The sequence below is a fragment of the Sesamum indicum genome, linkage group LG6 (assembly GCF_000512975.1).
Source record: "Sesamum indicum cultivar Zhongzhi No. 13 linkage group LG6, S_indicum_v1.0, whole genome shotgun sequence".
Lineage (NCBI taxonomy): Eukaryota > Viridiplantae > Streptophyta > Magnoliopsida > Lamiales > Pedaliaceae > Sesamum > Sesamum indicum.
This window is the reverse complement of record NC_026150.1, coordinates 2,871,182-2,893,986: the sequence shown is the minus strand read 5'-3', so window position 1 is coordinate 2,893,986 and position 22,805 is coordinate 2,871,182. Positions and strand designations below refer to the sequence as shown.

At 35.6% G+C, this 22,805-nt stretch overlaps 2 protein-coding genes across 4 annotated transcripts; one reads left to right on the top strand and one right to left on the bottom strand.

Moving 5' to 3' along the window:
* Window positions 10,310-14,012, top strand: LOC105163478 (FT-interacting protein 1). The gene is given in 3 exon segments (XM_011081835.2): window positions 10,310-10,399; window positions 10,755-10,969; window positions 10,971-14,012. Coding segments are annotated over 3 exon segments (3,075 nt in total). The 3' UTR covers window positions 13,741-14,012.
* LOC105163477 (receptor-like serine/threonine-protein kinase ALE2) lies at window positions 16,488-22,805 on the bottom strand. Of its 3 annotated transcripts, XM_020694899.1 has the most exons (10): window positions 22,290-22,805; window positions 21,965-22,091; window positions 21,491-21,571; window positions 21,123-21,215; window positions 20,951-21,015; window positions 19,499-19,867; window positions 19,154-19,420; window positions 18,164-18,553; window positions 17,737-17,977; window positions 16,488-17,441 (listed from the first exon to the last, which is right to left on the bottom strand). In XM_020694899.1, the coding sequence occupies exons 6-10, from the start codon at window positions 19,809-19,811 to the stop codon at window positions 16,730-16,732; spliced, it is 1,923 nt and encodes a 640-aa protein (XP_020550558.1). In that variant the 5' UTR covers window positions 19,812-19,867; window positions 20,951-21,015; window positions 21,123-21,215; window positions 21,491-21,571; window positions 21,965-22,091; window positions 22,290-22,805; the 3' UTR covers window positions 16,488-16,729. The 3 variants fall into 3 exon arrangements, with proteins under 3 accessions (XP_020550558.1, XP_011080134.1, XP_011080135.1); XM_011081832.2 differs by lacking the exon at window positions 21,965-22,091 and having other exon boundaries at window positions 20,951-21,052; XM_011081833.2 differs by lacking the exons at window positions 20,951-21,015; window positions 21,965-22,091.

The following is a 22,805-nucleotide window of genomic DNA, read 5'->3' as shown; positions in this document are numbered from 1 at the left end:
TAACAATAATGAGAATAATTGATATGAGAAAAAAAAATTAACTAAATCATAGGCATTTTAATTGTTTATGTCAATAATTACAATAAACGATATGAAAGAATACATTAAAAATTGAATTGATCTTTCTAAATGCATTCCCAACACATGCTTAGAATAAAAATACTCGTTCTCTTGGAAATGTCCATTCCCATGAGTATGAGATCGGACATATTCACCCACTTACCCATGATTTCAGCTATTCCCAATAGATTGAAAATATATTATCTTTTTTATATTGTTAAAATAATTTTTAATAAGATTGCACTTACAAGATTTATGGTCACAAAATTAGAAAATATTTAAATATATGTGATATCAAAATATAAAAATATAATATTTAAGTATTTTGTTAAATAATAATTTAATATTTCAAAATAATACTTGTTATTGAAAGGTTAGGGAGAATGAGTGGGCATTTAAGCTAATCTAATTTGATTAAGGGGCAATAGTGGGAATACATTTATGAAAAGGGGATGATGGATTTTAAACATATTAAAATAGTGGCATTAAACAAATAAATTAACACGGAGAAATAGAAGCGCATAATTATTTGGAACCAAACACCATCATTTGTCGGAGAGATATCAAAGTTCAACGCCCTCAACTAAACCATATTTATTCCAAACAACCCATTTCCAAAACCTCAAATATTCATATAATACCATGCTTACCAATACATTTGGAAACGTGAACATTATTTGCACAAATTATCTATATTTTTAAAAAAATTACATATACGTCTTAAAAAATATCAACATCATTATATAAACTATTTCTTATTTTTTGTTATCAAGAATGATTTATGTAATTATACAAAATGTAGGACGAATTATGTCAATAGATCATCTATTGGAACCGTCACTACTTATATTGTATACATTTGTTTCATGTATTGATGTTGTATGCAAGTGTATTGTGTGTGATCTTACTTTTAAATTATGACGCTCCTCTTATATTTATCATAATTACAAATATTTGCTTATTATTTAAAAAATTATAAATATTTATTTAGAATTAATGATTGTCTGATAAATATTTTATATAATAAATTATTGTTGGGAATTATCTATTAAATTATTATTGATTTTAAAAAATATTTATTAATAATTTCAAGTTTCATAGAATCGGTTATAATTTATCTTTTAAATTATAATATGAGAAAGAGAATTCAAAATGAGCGTGGGAGAATTGGCGCGTGAGGTGGAAGAAGTCGGTTGAAAGGGAAATGCATATTTGCACGTCGATGCGTGCCCTAGACAATCTATGGTTTGACGGCTTTGAGGACGTGCGACAATACCATCGTTATGATTGAGCTAACTCGGACGACTCAACGGTCCCGATTTCAGAAGTGTCTTCGGTGCAATCTAAGCCGTGAACTCTGCGGATTGTGTTCTCTCTCTCTCTATCATCGCCGAAACTGACGGGTCAAAGCTCACGTGTTGGCGGGTAGGGTTGGTGGTTTAGCAGGCCTTTTTAATTGGGCCTTTAATAGTCTGTTAATAGATACTTAAGTTGGGCTTGTCCCGCAGGCATAAGCCCATCAAATGAAATACATTTTTAAAAATTATTATAATCTTAACAACTATATAAGAATAAATTAAATGAAATATATTAAAGAAATACAAGAAAGTGATAAAAAAGGTAATATTATTAAAAAATATTAAAATCAATTATTATCATTTTTTTTAAAATAATAAATTAACTAAATGGCATGTTTGAGTATTCAAAATTTACTACGATAAAATTGTCTTTTTTCTTTTTTAATAGTATAAACACAAGCAATTTGCAATCCTTCTATTTTTAGTGGTGTCTTGTGAGGTTGTTTGAATTTATTTATTTCTTCTGCAGTTATGTGTAGCTCAAAAGTATTGGACTCATGAAAATATCTAAAGCCAGGTCATGACAAGGACGATGTGCTGAAAAAATTATTAAGCTCGGCCTAAAAGGGAAGCCCAGTATACCAAGATTTGCCCAAGAAAGAAGTCCAGTACACCAAGATCTGTCCAAGAGAGAAGCCAATACACCAAGATCTGCCCAAGAGAGAAGCCCAATACACCAAGATTTGCCCAAGCTTGCCGAATCTCAAACCTACTTTCTTAAGCCCAGCACATGAGAAGGAAAGCGCCCCCAAGAAATTGAACTCATTGACTTAGAAGAACTCCTTGTAGAATATGAGTTCTCCTCCAACCAAACATGTGCTGCTAAAGTCAAGAATGAGATGTCATCGTGCCTTATTCACATATTTTCGCCCTTTTTTTCTCGAAATGTAGGTCACATATAGAGTCCTTACGAAGAGGAACTCCTTCTCTATAAATACAGGGAGCACCCCTCAATACGGACACCTTCAAGAATCTGAAAATTATCTTGTTATTTCGCCGTCACTCTCAACTCGTGCTTTTCACCATATTTTGCTTACAAAATTTTTATTTTTATCTCAATTTCTCTTTGCGATTTATTTCTACAATTAATTATTCTTATATTTGGAACTAACTTGAGCTTCAGAGTGCTAATGTGTTATTTTACAAATCCTATTTCTCAAGTTATTTTGTTCAATCAGCCCAAGTCCATCATCGAAATCCAAAATTGTTGGATCTATGTTAAAATCGCACGCACCACACAGGTGTGACGATTTTAATTAAAAATCATAGTAATGACACAAATAAAATTTAAAAAAGAATCAAGAAATTTAAGATTGATTTTTAAGAAAAACAATAGACATGCAAAATTTAGTATCAATTATAAATCAATATGTGTAATATATTTTTCATCAATTTTATATTTTTTCATAGAATAAAATGTTAATTAATAGATAAAATAATCTTCTCATGTCTGGTATTGAAGTATTTTAGATAATTTAAATCATATATTACCAATAAAATGAAGCAAATACTAATAATTTGGTAGTTATAGATTACACATCGTGATTAGGAAAATAAATGTCAAACAAATAAACGTGGATTAGCAGGCCTTTTTAATTGGGCCTTAAATATCCTGTTGATTAATTCTTCCTAAATACTTAAATTGGGCTTATCCCCTACCACAGGCCCATCAAGCACCAAAATCATACCTAAGCCCAACCTTCATGGGCGTATCAGCCCATAAATTGCCTAATAAAAACAGATGTTCAATTTATTCTAAGTAGATAACACCATCGCCGCACGAGATTTATTTATTTATTTATTTTTAAAATCAGAACTAGATTTAATTAGATCAGACCGCTCAATCATGTGAATCATCACTTTTTTTGAACTATATACTAATCAATGACAACTAATCATACTTGTTATATAATCAGTTCAGATCCGACGAAATGTGTTCTTACTACAGAAACACAGACAGAGAAGAATAAGAGGTAGAAAAGGACAGAGAGATGGGTACAAAGAAATGCATGCTTAGCCCTAAAAAAAGGATGTCCCCTTGAAGTAGACCAAAAATCTTTCCTCCTATTTCTAACTTAAGCTTTGAACACATTTTCATCCACCAATAGACCACATTGTACTATGCAGATAAGACCAAACATCAATTTTCATTTTCATGTGTTAGGTTTAAAGTTGCTCTACATTTCTTCCTCAGATAAAAAGTGGTCTTTTTTGTCTGAAAAAGTGTAACTTCTTTTTCTTGTGGAGAGGAACTCAACAGAGAAAATGGCAGTGGAATTGCTTTCACTCTTTTTCATGTGTTCCATCTTTTTTTCAAAGGGAGGACAGAAACAAATGTTAATTAGAGTTGTGTTTTAAGGTGGGAGGATTGTTTGGATTTGCATAACTCTGCATTTTTTGTTTTTTTTGAGTTTATGTTGCGATCATGAGGTAGATCGTACGAACAAAGTCGTTAGCATAACTAGAATGTTTTTAGTTGAAACTAAATTAAAATGAATTTTGAGAGGCAAAATGATCTTAATTGGTCTAAAAAGACCAAAATGCTCTTCATGGTTGAAAATACCAAAGCACTCTAGGGACCTACATTCTTTTTAATGCCCGATCCGCTTGATCCACTGATCAGAATTGTCTGTCGTTGATCCGAAACTCATTCGATGGCTATCCAGTAGACACGTTGCATGTATGGTTTCTAACATATAATCATTTATAAATATATGGAGGATTAATTTTATAAGTATGCATTTATTACTATCATATCACACTATTTGACCTAAGTTTCGACCCTTACCTAGCATAATGCCTTATGTGCAGGCCAACCTTAATTATCCAGATTGAGATACTCCCTTGGGCCCTACTTCAAGGAACAACCGGGTCGTTGAGGACCTCGATCTTGGATCAGATTGGATTTTTTATTTTAAATTCTATTACATTCTATATATATATAAATATTCCTTTAAATAAAATAAATAGTGTAATTTTTGTACACATAACATGTGTAAGATACTTGAAATAAAAAACAAAATGATGATTATACCAGGTACAATTATGGCATTCTTTTGTAACATATTTTGATATATTCATTTGTTTATTTTTAACTGTCAGTAAGGTAGTCAATAAATTAAATAATTAATTTTTTCAATAAATGTTTTGAATTTCTCAACTGAGGATATAAACCTCGTCATTTTATGTAAATATGTTATGAGTTGCATATGCCAACTTATAATACTCAATTTAATGAAAATTGAACTTAATTCGTGATGTGCTGGTTGGATTACAATGTTCATATTAAATAATACTTGAACAGAATTCCGTACATATCATTCTTTTATTGTTTTACATGTAACAAATGTTATTTACCAGAGGAATAATTGCACTCCATTCATCTAAAATTTAATGTAATTATGTATAAAGTTTTTGTGATTTAAAAGCATTTAATACGTTTTGGACTTATTTCCATCTAACAAATAAATTCATTCGTTAACCAAAATTTACTGAATCTGTTAATATTAACACAAATAAATTGAATGAAAATTTATATTTATTTTCGATTGACTTATTACTGATTTAATACAGGTCAACAAATTTTTCTTCCCAACTAAACTACCCTTACAACGGTGAAGATATACCTCATTATATGCATTGACGCGTGAAGATGTGTGAGGATAATTTGATTATAAAAAGATTTATTTGACATGTTATAAATCAGTAATAAATCAATTGGGATTAAATATAAATATTTTTCTTTCTGTCCAGTTGTTTGTTAATATCAATAAATTCGGTGAATTTTGACTAAAGGAGTGATTTATTTATTAGATGGAAGCAAACTTACAAATCCTAGATGTAATTTCACAAACTACATGAAATTTACGTATAATTACACTAAATCTTAAAAGATGGGAGTGTAATTATCCATAATATATAAATATATAATCAATGGCCATCGTATATTCTTGTCTCAATATTAGGATATTTATAATAAATTCGATCGAAGTTATTTTTTAAGAGAAAATAAAAATATTTCTCTTTTAATAAAATAAGGTAAAGTTGTTCTTTTATTATCCACACATACCTATTTAAATTTATAAATATATGGACAATAATATCTTATAATATATATATATATATCTTTGAACGGTTTGAAATCATACACTAATAACCAACAAACCAACTCTTCTTGGTTACAACAAAAAGTTAATAATAATTCACTAATCACGAATTTTAACACCTAAAGCGACAATAGGGAAGACGAGACACTGATAAGCGTGTGTTCGAACGAGCACGACGTGGCGAGTGTGGACCACTTAAAAGTGAAGCGGGTGGGGATGGCAGGGTGTGCAAGAAGAAGTGTCTGAAACTTGTTGATGGGGCCGAGGGAATGGTTTCAGACAGAGAGGGGACGAGGGACAGACTTTTGGGTTTAAATAAATAAATAAAACAATTTGTTAAAAATATTATAATTAAATATATAAGTAAATAAAAACAAAACATTTCTATCCTTTTGAGATGTGGGCCCATAGACAGACCTTCTCGTACACTTGATCCTATTTCTTTAGCTATATGCCTTTTGTTTTTTTTTTTTATATATATATATGCAAAAATAAATACTATATATTAATTAAATGAGATATTTTTATTTAATAATAGTTATATTATATTAGTTACAAAATAAAAGTGTGAAATTTTAATTTCCATTATTTAGTTGTCTCTTAAAGGACAGTCCAGTGATTTGAACTTTAATGTTTTCTGCTTAATTTATAGGATTGAGTTCATCAATCACGTTTAATTCAACGTACAAATAATATTTAGTGAGTGTTCGAATCAACTTATAAGCTTTTTAAAATATTTCATAAAATGTTACGAGTTGTATGGTATTTTTTCAGAAATTGGGCTTATAGAATCAAAATAAGACGTTAACAGTTTATAAATTACTTATATACATATATACAGGGGTAAGAAATTCCCGTTTTATTTTCAAAATCTTAACTAGTTTGTTCGATTTTTTCTTCAATTAATCACAATTTTGCCGAAATAAATATATTATAAATTTATATAATCTTATTTTATCCATAAATTTCAATGACTTATTTTGAGATACAATGTGGGATCTTATATGTTTAAAAAAAATTACTTATAATATGCCAAATAATTTTCCTGTCAAATTCGTATTTAAATTGGCCGTAACAAGGTCCACCACATTTCGTGACATTACTTTGTAAAACGAATAATAATATATCCTTTCTCATCCCCAAATTGATGGACTAATTTACCATTTGAAATGAGATTGAATTGTTCCCAATTTAATTAAGCAAAAACTAAATTTTATAACGTTACGGTTTATAATGTACGAATACTTCAAAAAATTATCTGATGTAATGTCAGACACGTATTGTATGCGGACACAGACATGGCTCGAAATTACGTCGAACGCGGCATCAATGTGTCCAATTTTTTTTTAAAAAAGAAAAAAAGAATATGGCGTCGGACAAACGTGTTCGCCAGATTTTGGACACATTTAAAATTTTTATTTTTATAATTTCAAAAAAATTGGGTTATCTTTAAGAAAAAATAAATTATAGGCTTAATAACAAAAAGAATTAATTCACTCGTCTTCAACTAAAAATATTAGGATGAAATTGCTAAAAATTCTAGAGATATTCATGATAATTTAACTAATTTAAATTATTAGAAATATTTCATTTGCGTTCTTTTAAAAATAAACTGATTATGTATATTTTTTAAGCCACATTCAAGTAGGTGTAAGACATGCATATTTTATATTTTATCTTAATATTTTTCATATTGCAATATTTTAATTTTATAAAAAGTTAATAATATATAATAAAAATATATAATATATATAACCGTATCAATACTGTGTCATGTTTTGATTTTTTTACATATTTCGTGTCGCTTTATCCATGTTCGTCGTATTGTATCCGTATGGCTGTATTCATATCCATGTCTCATAAGTTACAATTGAAAGCAATTCAGCATTACTATAATCATCCATAGATTATTTTAGTACAATAATAATAATAATAATTCTGAAAAAGCATTAAAGAAAATATATATTTTTGGTTTAATTAAATGTGATAATAAAATCTTTTAATTTTGGACACACATAAATTTAAAAAAAGAAAAAAACGAAGGGGAAAAGAGTGGAAGGTAGGGAATGTGCAGCCTTCAGCTTATCACATCGTCAGAGAGCAGTTCTTGAGCAAGACAGCCAACCAAGTGTCCGCGCGGCAGAAAATTCAAAAATCCAGTTCCACGCGCCTGGCAGAGAATGAGAGTCACGCTAGCTCAATTTCCCCGCACGATTGGGCGCAGTCATAGGAAAATTTTATTTTGGATTAGGTTTGTCATAATTTAAATTAAACACCCAAAATACCTTAAATATCATAACTCATCCTATTTAAATTTATAAAATTACGAAATGATGACAATATTTTCAACTAGAGAAATAACACAAAGCATCGCTATATAATGTAATTACTATTAGATTTATAATGTGATTATTAATAATTCAAAAAAAAATCGATCCCAAGATAAATATAATTATGTGATTGGCTCAACACTTCAGTTCATCCAAATTTATTTTCAATAAAATTTTTGATAAATTATAATTGCATCTTTTGAAATTTGATAAAATTTTAAATATTTTATCGTTGTTTGAGAAAATATAAATACATTCATAATTCTAACGATGATTTAAGAACGAGCTAATTTCATTTAATTTTATGATGATTTTGGAATATATGTGCCTTTACGATCTATTTATTAATGAAAATCAAATATAAAATTAGATATGTTGATTATTTTTTTAATTTTAAAATAATTTTAGAGATTTGAGATTAAAAATATTAAACTCTCTATAACACGAAAAGGGTAATTTTGGCGAAGGCATTATTACCAAATGCGCCTCATCCAGAGAGACAGCTATAGTCCAACACAGGTGCGTAACACGAACCGTGTTTCACGCGCCTTGGAAGTGCCGAAACTTGTCCTGACCCGACCCGACCCAATCCGGTATAACCTCGGAGGACGAGATCCCACTTTCCTTGTTCCCGCCTGAATGCTTATCGGATTCTCTGCAGATTCTGTCACGCGCTACTGCCCCCACCCCCCCTTCACGCTACTCGAATACCACGCGCTCTCCTGCAAGCGGGTACGGGTCAGCCTTTCTACTTCCCTACCATATACCCATACGTGCTACTCTTCTTCCTTTTGACTTCTCTTTTGGTCAAAAGCTACATTCTGTATTTTCTATTTTTGATTTTTTATATTTATGAATTTAAAATATTTATATACATGTCTTTTATTTAATTAAAATTTGTGACAGCTTGACATTATAAAATTGAGGCTAAAATACAATTTTGTCCTTTTGATCTATTCGTCTTGTAACAATTACCCTATAAACTAATAAATATAATACTTATCTCTCATAATTAAATTTTAGATAATATTGTCTTTATATCACACATATATATATTTAGTTCAAATAATTTCTATTTTTTTAGTAAGTTTGTATCTTAAATTTAATTGAAAAAAATATCTTTTATTTATAATAAAGTAAAAATATAATTAATGAGTTAAATAGTTATGAATTTTATTTTTTACAAACTCAAAGTTAAGACGTATATGAGTTGTTGGTTATATTATATTTATTATGTATTTACTATATATATATATTAATTCATATTCCACTTTTAATGTAAATTCTTTATTTATTAAAAAAATAATTTGGTGATGATTCAATGTGCAAAATACTAAAATATATTGAAAATAAAATAATTGTGCAAGGCAAGAAGGACATTTTTGACCAACCAACCAAATAAGTATTACTTTTTTAGTTTAAGAGGATAAATATTACATGACGAATAGTTCAAAGGGACAAAGTGTATTTTACTCTAAAATTAACCTGTTCTACAATTCAAATTTTATCCAATCTCATATTGAAATTCAAATTTTGACATCGAATATTTTTCCTAAATAAACTTCCTCATAAATATATAACCATATATAATTCGACAGAAATGTAAATATATTCAAAACATAAAAAAAGGTAGTACGACCAAAATTGAGTTATTCTCATGCATTTATTTTGAATCTACAACGTAAACAAATATAATTTTTAAAATCAATAACAAATTAATAAATAACATGTCGTGGTGAAAATATCTTTCAATATTTCATAATAACTTATTTCAAAATATACACAATATATTACATGACAATACAAATGAAAATATAAGAATGCCATAAATAAAAAGTTAAACATACGTAACACTAATAGTTTATATACAACAATCGATCTTTTCTATGGATGGTAACAAAAAAAGAAGAAAAGTTATTTCTTAATAACACGATGAACTTCAACGACAATAAAAATCCAAACCTTAAAAAGAAAACATTAATGATGAGAAATTTAAAAAGTGAGAACGGTGTTACTTGATGAACGGACAAATTAATGTCAACTACACATATATACCATTTTCTAGTTAATTCGGATGAAATTATCTATAAACGATATTGAGAATCAAAATCTTAAACCCCACAAAAGAAAAAAGAGAGATTACAAATTTAAAAAGTCAATAATTTAAAAAATGTACGGATAATCAATAAGAGGGTATCCTTAAAATTCTCTTGTAGTAAATCATTCAAGAAAATAATTAAATTTAAATTCCAAAAAGTATAATTTTGTTGTTGTATATATAATACAAAAATGCTGATTTGTTTAGATGAATTAACATCGTTCATCAAACACATGCAAGAAAGCAACTGAAAAATTCTCGACTGTAAAATGTAAATGAGGAGATAAGAAGGAACTTTAATTTCATTCAAAATGCGGACATTAAATTCTCCCTCTCTCTGTCTTTCTTGGCCTATAAATGACGCTCCGAAGTGGGATTCTGTGCCGAGACACCCCAACACCAACACCTCTACAACATTACATATTCTCAAAATCTTTAGAATCAGAAGTAATGGCGATTGGTTGACACCGCCGCTCGATATAAGGGAACTGAGCTGTGCTTGCTGCCTTAACACAAAATCCAACCTTACTATTCTCTCTGTCATACTTCTTTCTTTACTGCTATCCCGCCCCCACAAAACTCATTCCATTTTTCATCTCCTCTCTTCTTCAGAGGAAACAAAGCACAATCACACCCGTGTTTCAATCTCTCTCTCTCTCTCTGTCTGTCTCTGTGTGTTTTTTTTTCTTGTTTTTGAGGGCTTTCTTGCTCTGTGTGTGTGTTTGTGTACGTAGAAAGAAAGAAAGGAAGGAAAAGGAAAGGGGGCCATGCATAACGGCGGCAAAGAGAAGCTGGTGGGAAGGTGGTGGTGGAGGTGGTGGCGGCGCACAACCTGATGCCGAAGGACGGGGAGGGTTCGTCGTCGCCGTTTGTGGAGGTTGAGTTTGAGAACCAGAGGCAAAGGACTCAAGTTAAGTACCGGGACCTGAACCCCGTGTGGAACGAGAAGCTGGTGTTCCACGTGAACGACGTCGCGGACCTGCCTTACCGCACCATAGAAGTGAACGTTTTCAACGAGGTCGAGCATAGCGAGAGGAGGCGAGGAAGTGCCGCAGCTTTACACGCTGGACAAAAGGAGCCTCTTTTCGCATGTGAGAGGTGAGTTGAGTTTGAAGCTTTATTTATCTACAAAGGAAGAGGTAAAACAGGTTATTAATGGCGGTGGTGAAGGCGGAGGAGTGGTGAATTCCGGTGGTGGTGTTGTTTCCAAGAAAAACAAGAAAATGCAGCAGCAAGGTGGGAACTTGGTGGTGCCCAAGCAAATGGGGTTGGGGATGGTGCAAGAGAATAATAAAATGGGAATGGGTTTGCAGAACCAGGCTCATTTAAAGCCTGTGGAGCCTGGCCCTGGAGATATTAAGCCTGTTGTTATTACTACTGTTCCAGGGCCGGTTATTCCGGCCGGAGGCGCCGGCGCCGGCACTGTGGGTCTCCATGGTGGTGGTCATGTTCGTGGTGGGGTTTCAAATGACTATGCTTTGAAGGAAACAAGTCCACACCTTGGTGGTCTAAACAAGGATAAAACAAGCTCCACTTATGATCTTGTGGAGCAAATGCAGTATTTGTATGTGAGAGTTGTGAAAGCCAGAGAGATTTCAGTGTTTGGTGGTGGTGAGTTGGTTGCAGAGGTGAAGCTTGGGAACTACAAAGGGATCACAAAGAGGGTTTCTTTGGGGAATATGGCTGAGTGGGATCAAGTTTTTGCCTTCTCCAAAGATTGCATACAGTCATCTGTGGTGGAAATTTTTGTCAAGGAGGGCAATAAAGATGAATTCTTGGGGCGTGTTTGGTTTGATTTGAATGAGGTGCCTAAAAGGGTTCCGCCGGATAGTCAGTTGGCTCCCCAATGGCATAGAATGGAGGACAAGAAAGGTGAAAGGGCTAAATGTGGGGAGGTGATGGTTGCCATATGGTTTGGGACTCAGGCTGATGAGGCCTTTGCTGAGGCTTGGCATTCGAAGGCAGCGAATGTGCATTTGGATGGTTTGTGTTCTATTAAGTCGAAGGTTTATTTGTCTCCCAAGCTTTGGTATTTGAGGGTTGGTGTCCTTGAAGCACAAGATATAGTATTGGGAGACAAAGGGGCTTCTATGAACATGATGAGGTATCCGGAGCTTTTTGCGAAAGTTCAAGTGGGCAACCAGGTTTTAAGGACTCGAATTGCTTCGCCTACTGGAAGTAGGAGTCTCTCGAATCCTTGTTGGAATGAGGACTTGATGTTTGTGGTTGCCGAGCCTTTTGAGGACTATTTGATGATCTCTGTCGAGGATCGTTTGGCTCCAAACAGAGAGGAGGTTGTTGGGAGGGTGATTCTACCAATTGTGAACATTGAAAGGCGATTTGATGACAAGTTGGTGGTTTCTAGGTGGTTCAATCTTGAAACTCACTTCAGCAGCCAGAATGACCCGAAAGCTGTTGTTAGATTTGCCTCTCGAATTCACCTTCGTGCCTCACTCGAGGGAGGTTACCATGTGCTTGATGAGGCCACAATGTATAGCAGTGATGTCCGACCCACTGCAAAGCAGCTCTGGAAGCCCCACATTGGTGTTCTTGAAGTTGGCATTTTGGGGGCCACCAATCTTATGCCTATGAAGATCAAAGAAGGCAAAGGTGGCTCCACAGACGCCTATTGTGTTGCTAAGTATGGGCAGAAGTGGGTTCGAACTCGGACTGTGGTTGACAGCTTGGCTCCAAAATGGAATGAGCAGTATACTTGGGAAGTATTTGATCCTTGCACGGTCATCTCCATTGGGCTGTTTGACAACTCCCGGGTTGACAAGAATATGGTGGCTGGAAATGGTAACCGGGATACTCGGATCGGGAAGGTTAGAATCCGCCTATCAACCCTTGAAACTGATAGAGTATACACTCATGCTTATCCATTGCTAATGTTGCATCCTTCTGGTGTTAAGAAAATGGGAGAACTTCATTTGGCGGTTCGGTTTTCATGTGCTAATATGTTTAACGTGCTTCATATGTACACCATGCCCCTGCTGCCAAAGATGCATTATGTGCAGCCACTGTCTGTGAGTCAACTGGACAGTTTAAGGTACCAGGCCATGAACGTCGTTGCCTCGAGGCTCAGTCGAGCCGAGCCCCCATTGGGAAGAGAAGTAGTCGAGTACATGCTGGATCATGACTCACATATGTGGAGCATGAGAAAGAGCAAAGCAAATTTCCTTAGACTCACAAATGTGTTGTCCTGGTTTGTTGCTATGAGCAGGTTGCTGGAGGCTATAAGAACCTGGCACAGACCTGTATACTCAACGTTTTTCCTGACCACCTTCATGGTACTTGTCTTAGTCCCCGAGCTCATAATTCCTTGCATATTGCTCACGTTGGCTGCAACGGGGCTCTGGCGATATAGATCCCGGCCGCGCCACCCGCCCCATATGGACACTCGACTCTCCTATGCAGAGAACGTGCATCCCGACGAATTGGATGAGGAGTTTGACTCGTTCCCCACAAGTCGAAGTGCGGAGATTATCCACATGAGATATGATCGGCTCCGGAGCGTGGCTGGAAGGATCCAAACAGTGGTCGGTGACATGGCTACTCAAGGCGAGAGATTCCAAGCGTTGTTGAGTTGGCGCGACCCTAGAGCGACGTTCCTGTTCGTGATACTCTGCTTGTTGGCTGCTTTTGGGTTCTACCTAGTGCCGATCAGATGGGTGGTGGCGCTTTGGGGTCTGTATTATCTGAGGCCTCCCAAGTTCAGGAACAGGCTGCCTTCAAGTGCTGTTAGCTTCTTCAAGAGGCTGCCCACAAATGCTGATAGCATGTTGTGAAATGCAGTGTTGTCTGTATTTCACATGTTAGTGATTAGAAGTTGCACAGTAGGAAAGCAGCAGTTTACTTTACTTAGAGTTGGGAAAAGGAAATGTTGGTAGTGGCAGTCTTTTGTTGTATTTTGTCTAAGGTTGTGTGTTGTAGGAAGATCTTTTTGTTTTAAGCTGTGTAATGTGTAATGGTTGGTTGATAGCTCTGCTGTGCATTTACTGTTTGGAGTAATGAATTAATTGGATGTGATCAGTTGTACTTGGTCGCCTATTCAATTCAATATGCAGTCATATAATTTCATAGTACCTTTTGTTTCTGCAGTTGAATCTTTTCTTGGGCCCTTTAACATTTATTGATTGCCCAACGTTTTGTCCTAGGCTGGAAATGATTGTAGGAAAGGTTCATTTTGACTATCTTTTTTTTCTTAAAATGGAGGAAAAGGAAGTGGCTGTTTATTTTCAGAAGTTTAGACAATCATTTGGGAACGAGGTAAAAACTTAAATTCACATGTTTGGTTAGAAAATGATACTTTACATGCTAGAGTGAGTTTTACACTAACAACCATATGATTGGACACACATGCTATATAATTAATTATTTTTTCTGAATTACACACGTGATAAGTATATTGCACATTTTACATAGATGTGAAACTTCTATGGTTACACGTAAGGTGGTTTCGCACTCTACCCCTAGCTTTTTAAACCATAAAGAAGAAAAAGAGCTGCATCTTCAATTTGGAGCAATGCTGTTAAAAACGATCAAAAGATTTGAAGAGTCTAGCTAATGACAAATCACATTAAGAATGTACCTGATTCCGACACCTTCCAGACCTGTTTGTGCCTGCAGAACTTCCCACGGGACAAGACAAGAAAAGGGTCGAATGTAGTAAACAGATCCATGTCATCTGAGGCAAATGTTAATAACCATAAAGGACAGCTCCAATAAATGCATCACCAGCACCAGTTGTCTCAACAAGTTCTTGGGGTGGAATCTCCTCTGCTGTTCCTAAAAGCATCCGGCCACCCAAAGTTCCTACTCCATTTGCTGTCAATTTCACCTCACTCTTTAAGCATAAAATAATTGGATGAAGTTTAGGACAAGATATCAATCATTACTAAACATGTCAACTGTCCAATTCTAGTGAAATTCTTTTGCCTTTCCGCAGGGACTGGGAGGGGATACTCGCTGAACTGTGATGTAGATGTGGGAATCAGGGTGTATCACTTTTGTTCTTTATAGCCTACCATACCATACATGTAGGAAGTAAAAGATGCTACACAAACCACATATTTCAATGGATATAATGCATTTTTGGTTTCGTAATTTAGAGCGTTTGGCCTTTTTTTTTTTGTTTGACTTTTTAAACTAACAATTTGATCATACATCTTTTTAATTTTCGTGATAATATATTACCCTAGAAAGTTAAAAAGGACAAAATTTCAGGCGAAAATGATGAACTCCGGCCAAAAAAAGACTAAAATTTCAAGAATTAAAAAGATCTTTTGGACCAAAATGCTATCCTAAAAAATTAAAGAACGAAAACACAAATGGCCTATGTTACAAAACCAAAAATGGAAAAAAATGCAAGCAAACACTTGTGCTATTATAAATAAGCAAATTACCCCATAAAAAAAAAATAAAAAATAATTTATCTCCCTATATTTTTAAAAAAATGAAACATTTTACCTCCATATTTAATAACAACATTTCAAACCTGAAACGGTAGAAAAGCATCATAAAAAGAACTTGACAGTAACACCGCATATGGTTCCGGAAAGTCGCTAAATTGGATGTTTAGATGAAATGAAGTTATCTGTTTGAGAAAATGCCTGGGAGAAGATGAAGAATGAAGTAGGAATACGGTGGATCGGCGCTTGGGTACTAGTGTAGTCTGATTGGCAGCACCATTTTACTTGTTGGTTTTTTTGTGCGCTCAAAATCAGCTCTGCAGAGAGTGGCGTCAGCAGTCGTGAGGAGTGGATGGGAAATTAAAATTTATCGGGAGAATTACGAATTTGGTCCCCGGCCTTAACAACTTATGCTGTTTTAGTTATGATATTTTCAAGCTTTAACACTTTTAGTCCTTAAATTTGTTAACTTTTTAGCAGATTTGATCCTTTCCATTTGAGAGCCATTAAAGTAAACAAAAAACCTCACGTGCACAGTACGTGAGGAGCAAAGGAGGAAGAAAAAACCTTCCTTTTCCACCTTGCACTTGATCTTTTTCGGTTATTGATTGAAAAACTTCATTCCTATTATTTTCTTCAAGATTGGGCAGTTTGTTTGAGAGAGAATTGATCAAGAAATGAGTTGAAGCTCTAAGAACAAATTTTCTTCTCATTCTCAAGTAAATTTAGAATACCAAATTCAAGGTGAGAAAGAGAGTTTATTTTTTCTTTTTGGGTCCATTGCTGCCTCACATGAGGTTTTCTGTCTATTTTAAGTGCCTTCAAACGGAAATGACCCAAGCTGTCAAAAAATTGACGGTTTGAAAACTAAAAGGTGTATAATTCTCCCGAAATTTATAGGTTGGTACTTTTCCTTTTATTAAATTCTTCTTGCGGTTAATGGGTGACCAAATTAGAAACATAAATGGGCTAAAATCTGACTCCAGTATATCAGTTTTGGCCCAATTGTGCATTTAAGCCACATCTTTCCTTCCTTCGCAGTCTCTTGCCTCAACAACGCGCATTCATACATATTTCATATTCATCGGTGCTACAACAGTTGAACTCAATGAAGCTGCTGCATGTTCAGCTGTTGAACCATAGGTATTCATTCATTTGCATATACGTCATCAGTGCTCCAAATTACAGCTCGTTCATATGTTGATGAATTTCAAGATTAACAAAATTACAAGCCCATTGAGCCCTTCCACTCTTCCCCTCTTTGCACAAGGAAATTGCGCCAATTTCAAACACCTAAAACTACATCAACAAGAACCACCCATCTCAATAACAATGGTTCTTCGATTCTGTACATTCTGAAAACACACTAAAACGAAGCTTCATAGCCGATGCCATAATTCCAAGCCCGTTTTGGGAGAAGGCCCCCGTGTTCGCTTGTACTTCCGTCTAATCTATAAAACGCTCGATTACTCCTGATCGTCCTCAAAGGACCTGATCTGTTTCCGTGCCTTATTGGCAAGGAAACACCGCCCTCAGCTGAAAACGGTCTGTTTTCCAACTCTTCAAGAGGACCTGAACTGTACTCCATTGTTATGAAAGAAGAGGCTTGTCCATATGTTAAACGAGGGGTAATGCCACCTGCATTCCACCAACTACTGTCAGACTGCGTGAAATCACATTTGAAATCGGAATCATGAGCAGAGGATTCCTTCACGCTACAAGCATCTGCACATGTCCCATCTGTATCATTGTAGATGAGCTTGAGTGCCTGGACAACTTCTCCCATGAACGGCCTGTGAGTCACCTCTGGGTGAACACACATTGAGGCAATGGCAGCAACCTTTGCCATGTTGTCAAAATCATAGCTTCCAGCCAAGGAAGGATCTACTAATTGTTCCAAACCTTCTCGATTTGTCAGCAAAGGCCGTGCCCAAGTCACGAGGTTTTCTTGTCCAGGAGGTTGTGACATGTCGACAGGTTTCCTACCTGAGATCAGCTCTAATAGCACCACTCCGTAACTGTAAACATCACTCTTGACAAGCAAATGTCCTGTCATCGCATATTCAGGAGCAACATACCTGCAGTTCACAATTCCAAGATAACATGAGAGCAAAATCATATACAGAGGAGAAGGGCATCAGGGAAAAATTGATGAGCTGCTCTTTTTCGTTTTTTGCATCTTACCCACAGGAAAAAAGAAAGGAAGAGGAGAACCAATTAGCTGATTATTCGTAATAATTTTAGCATTAAGCAAAGAATATGTTCCCAGTAAGTTCTAGCACATGCAGCTCCTGTTCAGGTTGAGATTTTACAATGTAGCCTTGCATTGGATAAGAAGCAAGTTAACGAAACCTTTTGCAAAAAGGAACATACCCAAAAGTTCCCATGACCCGAGTAGATATGTGATGAGTTCCCTCTGTTGCTTCCCGAGCCAAACCAAAATCCGAGACCTTAGGGGTAAAGTCATCTTCTAGTAGAACATTACTAGCTTTAAAGTCTCTATGAATAACACGAGGATTAGAATCTTCATGAAGGTAAGCTAATCCTCTTGCTGCACCAAGAGCAATCTTCAATCGCGCATCCCAGTTGAGAGGTCCCTTGCTTCTGTCAACACCTGAAACATCAGCAACCAAATTCCAGTCTAGGTCATGCAAATTCTGCTATGCTGCTTTGACAGACATTAATAGCACAAAGAATAATAGTTGGTGCACCATGCCTTTTTTTCCTCCTAATACTGGAGGACAAGAGACCAAAAGCAACAGACTAAGTCATCTGAAGTCAAAGAAAATAAGAGGCCTACCATGTAAGTGGGACTCGACGCTGCCATTTGCAACAAGCTCATAGACCAAGCAGCGCGTTCGTTGTTCGATGCATATGCCAATTAATTTCACAAGGTTACGATGATGCAACCGACTTAGCATCTCAACTTCAGCAATGAATTCACGGTCTCCATTTTGGTTATCTCTTGTCAGTAATTTCACTGCAACTTCAGTTCCATCTTGCATGATCCCATGATAAACACGCCCAAATCCTCCTTCACCCAACACCCTTTTGGGACTGAACTTTTCTGTGGCTTTCTCGATCTCTACCATGGAAAACGTTTTAACAGAGAGGACAGATGCAGGCATGGCGGAAATGAGTGAGGCTGATGTGGAGCTGGCTGGACTACTTGACAGCACAGACCTTATTCCTGCAACATAAAATTGGAAAGGGAAAAATAATCAAGCACATTTATAATCACTAACCACTTTAATAAAATTGAATGCTTTGAGAAATGCATGACCATCAATGCTCCACATATGACATCATAGTCAGAGGGGCCATCAGGTTCAGCTGAGCAGAATATTTTCTGACAAAGACACTGAACAGAAGTTGTTGTTCAGGCACAGATGAACTACTTTATTTTGTACGTGACTCCATTGAATGCGTGTATGTTAATCTAGCATTTTCACACCCACTAACACCATACAAACCTCTACTGCACTTGAAATCAGGCCATGACCGTATACCAATAGCAACATTCATAATGCCAGTAACTATACTCTTGGAAGCACTCATAATCAAACAGAAAAAGGATTAAAGTAACATCTTCCGCAGTAATGTGTTCCACATTGTTGATCCCCCTAACTCCGAGTCTTGTCGTAACAACAAATACTTTCACACACTGACACGGTTCTACTAGTGCAGCAAGATTAATGAAATAAAGATGTACTTGTATTTTCAGTGTCCACAATCACATAAAACACGACTCCATATAGGTAGATCATTTTGGACAAGTCTGAAGGAATACCAAATCTTTTGTTCACAGGCGGTGCGGATACTGGACCAACAGCATTTGATGACCTGCGTGCTTTCCTACACTTTACTAGGACAGCAACTGCTGCACAACAAACCACCAGGACCACAAAAGCTGAGAAAGCAATTATGAAGACAAGTCGAGGGTTCATTTTCTGCTTTTTGCCAACAAAATCAGCAGTGATAGGGAATTGCTGATTTCCAACACTTCCAGTGGGAGCCTCACCAAATAAAATGCCAGATGGGGGTGAAGAAGGGAGCCCTGTGTAAAGTACTTTTAGTGTTTATGACAAAAATCGGGCAGAGGGTACAGCATGAATGTATTACTTTTTCAATTTACCTGGATAAGCAATATGCATTATGTCATAATCACCAAAAAGGGTCCTATTCAGAGGCACTTTCTTATGCAGAAATCTTTGATAAGTCAGCATGGCAGTTGTATTATCAAACTTCTCACCCAGAGGAACTAAATTTATATCAACTACTGTTCTTTCCTGGTTCTGAATGTCAGCACTAGCACCAATTATTGCTACTTGACTTTGCTTAAGATAGGTGCCTGCTGCAACCTCAATCTCTAACTCAGTGACCTCTGGAAAGATAGCATAGAGGGACACCCCTAGCAAAAGTCTGACTCTCATTGGAAAGACGCACATGCAGGGTGAACCAAAAGGAGCTGAAGTAAGTGGCTCGGCACAGGTTTGACCACAACCTGCCAGATTAACTTGTTAAATGCCACTCGATAACAAAAGCAGAATTAGTAAATATAATGACAGCACAATTAAGGGGAGAAAAGGTGAGAAAATGCAGATTGTCTATGTTAATAATGCTCTAGAAAGTGAATGCTTTATGTATAGAGGCACCACATAGAAGAGGTCAGTTAACTCATTGCAAATGCAAGGGATCGTTGAGTTCTTTTGAAAGTAAACTCAGAAAAACAGGTGATACAAATTCATGAATGAAATCCTGAAGACCAACCAAGATACAAGTTGAAGTTTGGGCATGTCTTTTAGATGCCAGTTTCAGTACAGGAAGAATAAGATGATAAAATTAGTGGAGGTTCAAACAATTAATGAGAAGTGCGCTAGAACTCTACTTGTAACAAGTTCTTCTGTCTTTTTGCATTCAAGTGACATGACGAAGGATCCACTTCATTGTACAAAAGCAAATTTTTGCACTTAGAGAAAACTCATGCTTTGCAGACATATAAAACTTCAGGCTTTCTGATGAATTTCTCTTAATCTCATATTCTCTTGCATGTGCCACCGCCTTGAAAGTCAGGATATTCTAGTATGAAAGAGAACAAGAGAAGCACCACAAAGGGAAAAAATTTTAACAAGAGAATACCCCGAGACAAGCATTAATTTGGAAAGAAATCTAAATAAGACAATAACCAATACAAGCATCAGTTTTGAGTCTTGACCAATAGAGCAAACTTAAAAACAATGAGATATTGCTTGTGGTTGCCCCCTTCACCATTATGGCTGATCATGAAAGTTATGTTTTGCTCTTACACCTTCAAGCATGTGGGGTAAACCACGTCCTTGTAGTTTGAGAATATTATGAGCATGTTGGTGGTTGAGTAGTCTTCACTACTAATATCTATAAGTTTCATCAGACAAAGCAGCATTATATAGTTTTATAATGTACTAGAATCAAATCATTTCACATCAACGAAATATTTGATGCTTGTTTACGAGACTGTTATAAGCAACACTGGGGCAGAAAACTCCTGTCTACTTTAATTTCAGAGAATAGAGTGAGGGACAAAAGAGATCACTGGCTAGATGACCACCTGGAGAAGTGGCAGGAGAGGGAGAAACTGCATGACTTCTGATTTTATGCCCACGGCGGCGATGCCTGGGCAAGGTATGACCAGTAGGACTAGTAAGTGGACCTAACATAGACTTCTGCATCAGAAAAAAAGCTGAAAATTTTTTAAATGAGAAATTAATATGAACAGATACCTTGTGACAATGTGGACGGAGCTGGTGCAGCTGATAAATATTTAAAGTGGCGCCTCCGGGCAGTAAAGAATGTACTTATCGATGCTGCAGTCACTGCAATATAATAGCAACTTCTATATTACTAACATTCCCATACATATGCGAAAGACTTCTGGGATGATACAGAGCACATCAAGGAATAGAAGGATATAAATCTAAAATCACTTCTAAATGTCAATTGGCATATTTACCTGCTTCAATGTGTAGCGACTCTTTATATAACAATTCAATCCAGTAAAGCTCATTATAAAAATGAGAAAACTATAGGAAATAATATAAATAAATAATGGACCTGCAACATGCCAACAAATGAGTAATTTGTTACTTACCATGTTCTAGAGGATTCTTCCTTGCTAATAATGGAGGGGGCACTTGAGATGGAGACAAGTAAATGGCTTGTGAAGGAGTCCCTGAACAATAGGAACGTTTTGTATCAATAATGAGTACAAAGGCCATGGCAAAATGAGTTAACTAACAGAAGCAACTGTGGCAATTGAGTGCACATAAATTTTATCAGTATGTCACTTGGATCTAATCCAAAGTGGTATTACCAACTTCATGGTAGGGAAAAAAAATCTATTAGACAAGATATGCATTTACCTGCAGTAACATGCAAACAAGTCCATCAACATTTTCCATACAAGGCACTCAAAAAGAATATCTAGTCCACTTAACTAGTATCTCAGCATTTGAAAAATTAATTCTTAGACATAGATACCTCTCCCTTCAGGTGACAGAATGTTATCATAATATAGTTACATCAGTTTACAGGACGAAATAAAATAAGGGTAGTACTGGGTCACCTCATTATTCATATTTGTAAGGAAGTTTTACATCAACGAGTAGCTGCAGCAGCATATTATCTGGCACCACATCGTTTCACATTCCATAAATTACCTTTACGAATCAACTTTCTCAGCTGGATCATTACTAAATGAAAAGGTTATTATATGATTAGTGAATGAAAGGGAAGCTGTAGGAGCCTGGAACCATCCAAAATTTTACTTCTAACTGAGCTAAAAAAACAAAATATCCATTCAGATATTTATTCGACGTTTTCAGCAGCATGTAAGTTAAGCTGAACTAATGTTCTCGAAGAAAATTAAGCAACGAAAAGGCGAGACCTACCGAAATTAGTATGAAGCACAGTGAGCAAAGGAAGAAGAAAAAGGAGCATCTTCTCTCTCCAAAATGCAATTCACAAGCATTTTCCTCAGACCAGAACACCGCCGTGGAGTACTTCCTGGAGCAGTCTGGGGTTCTGCTGAAGTTCTCCGCGACTACAAACGTTCCCATTCACTTCTCCCCACAAACGCAGATAAGTTTGCATATCTATTCCCACACACTAAACCACCAATCTCCAGCAATTCAGAGCGCCAAAATACCAAACCCTACCTCCAAACAACAATGCGGGTAATCCAAGCGCAATTCATAGATCCATGAAGTGCGACGGAGATCCAAAGCAAAAATCTCCAGCAGAAATGGCAAAAAAACAGCAGGAGTGTCGAACAGTGTGAGAAGTGGATCTTTGAAAAGCAAGATGAAAGGAGAATCCAGAAGATCTTGACGGTGAGACTTTTGAGAAAGACAGACAGAGAGAGAGAGAAGGGAGGGAAGAGCGAGAGAGAGAAAGAAAGAAGGTGG

Coding starts and splice junctions, on each gene's coding strand:
- LOC105163477 (XM_011081832.2), bottom strand. CDS start 22,338: ATGCTCCTTTTTCTTCTTCCTTTGCTCACTGTGCTTCATACTAATTTC. Junction 21,216..21,490: donor GAAGAATCCTCTAGAACATG/GTAAGTAACAAA, acceptor ATTATATTGCAG/TGACTGCAGCATCGATAAGT. Junction 19,421..19,498: donor AATGCATATTGCTTATCCAG/GTAAATTGAAAA, acceptor TACTTTACACAG/GGCTCCCTTCTTCACCCCCA.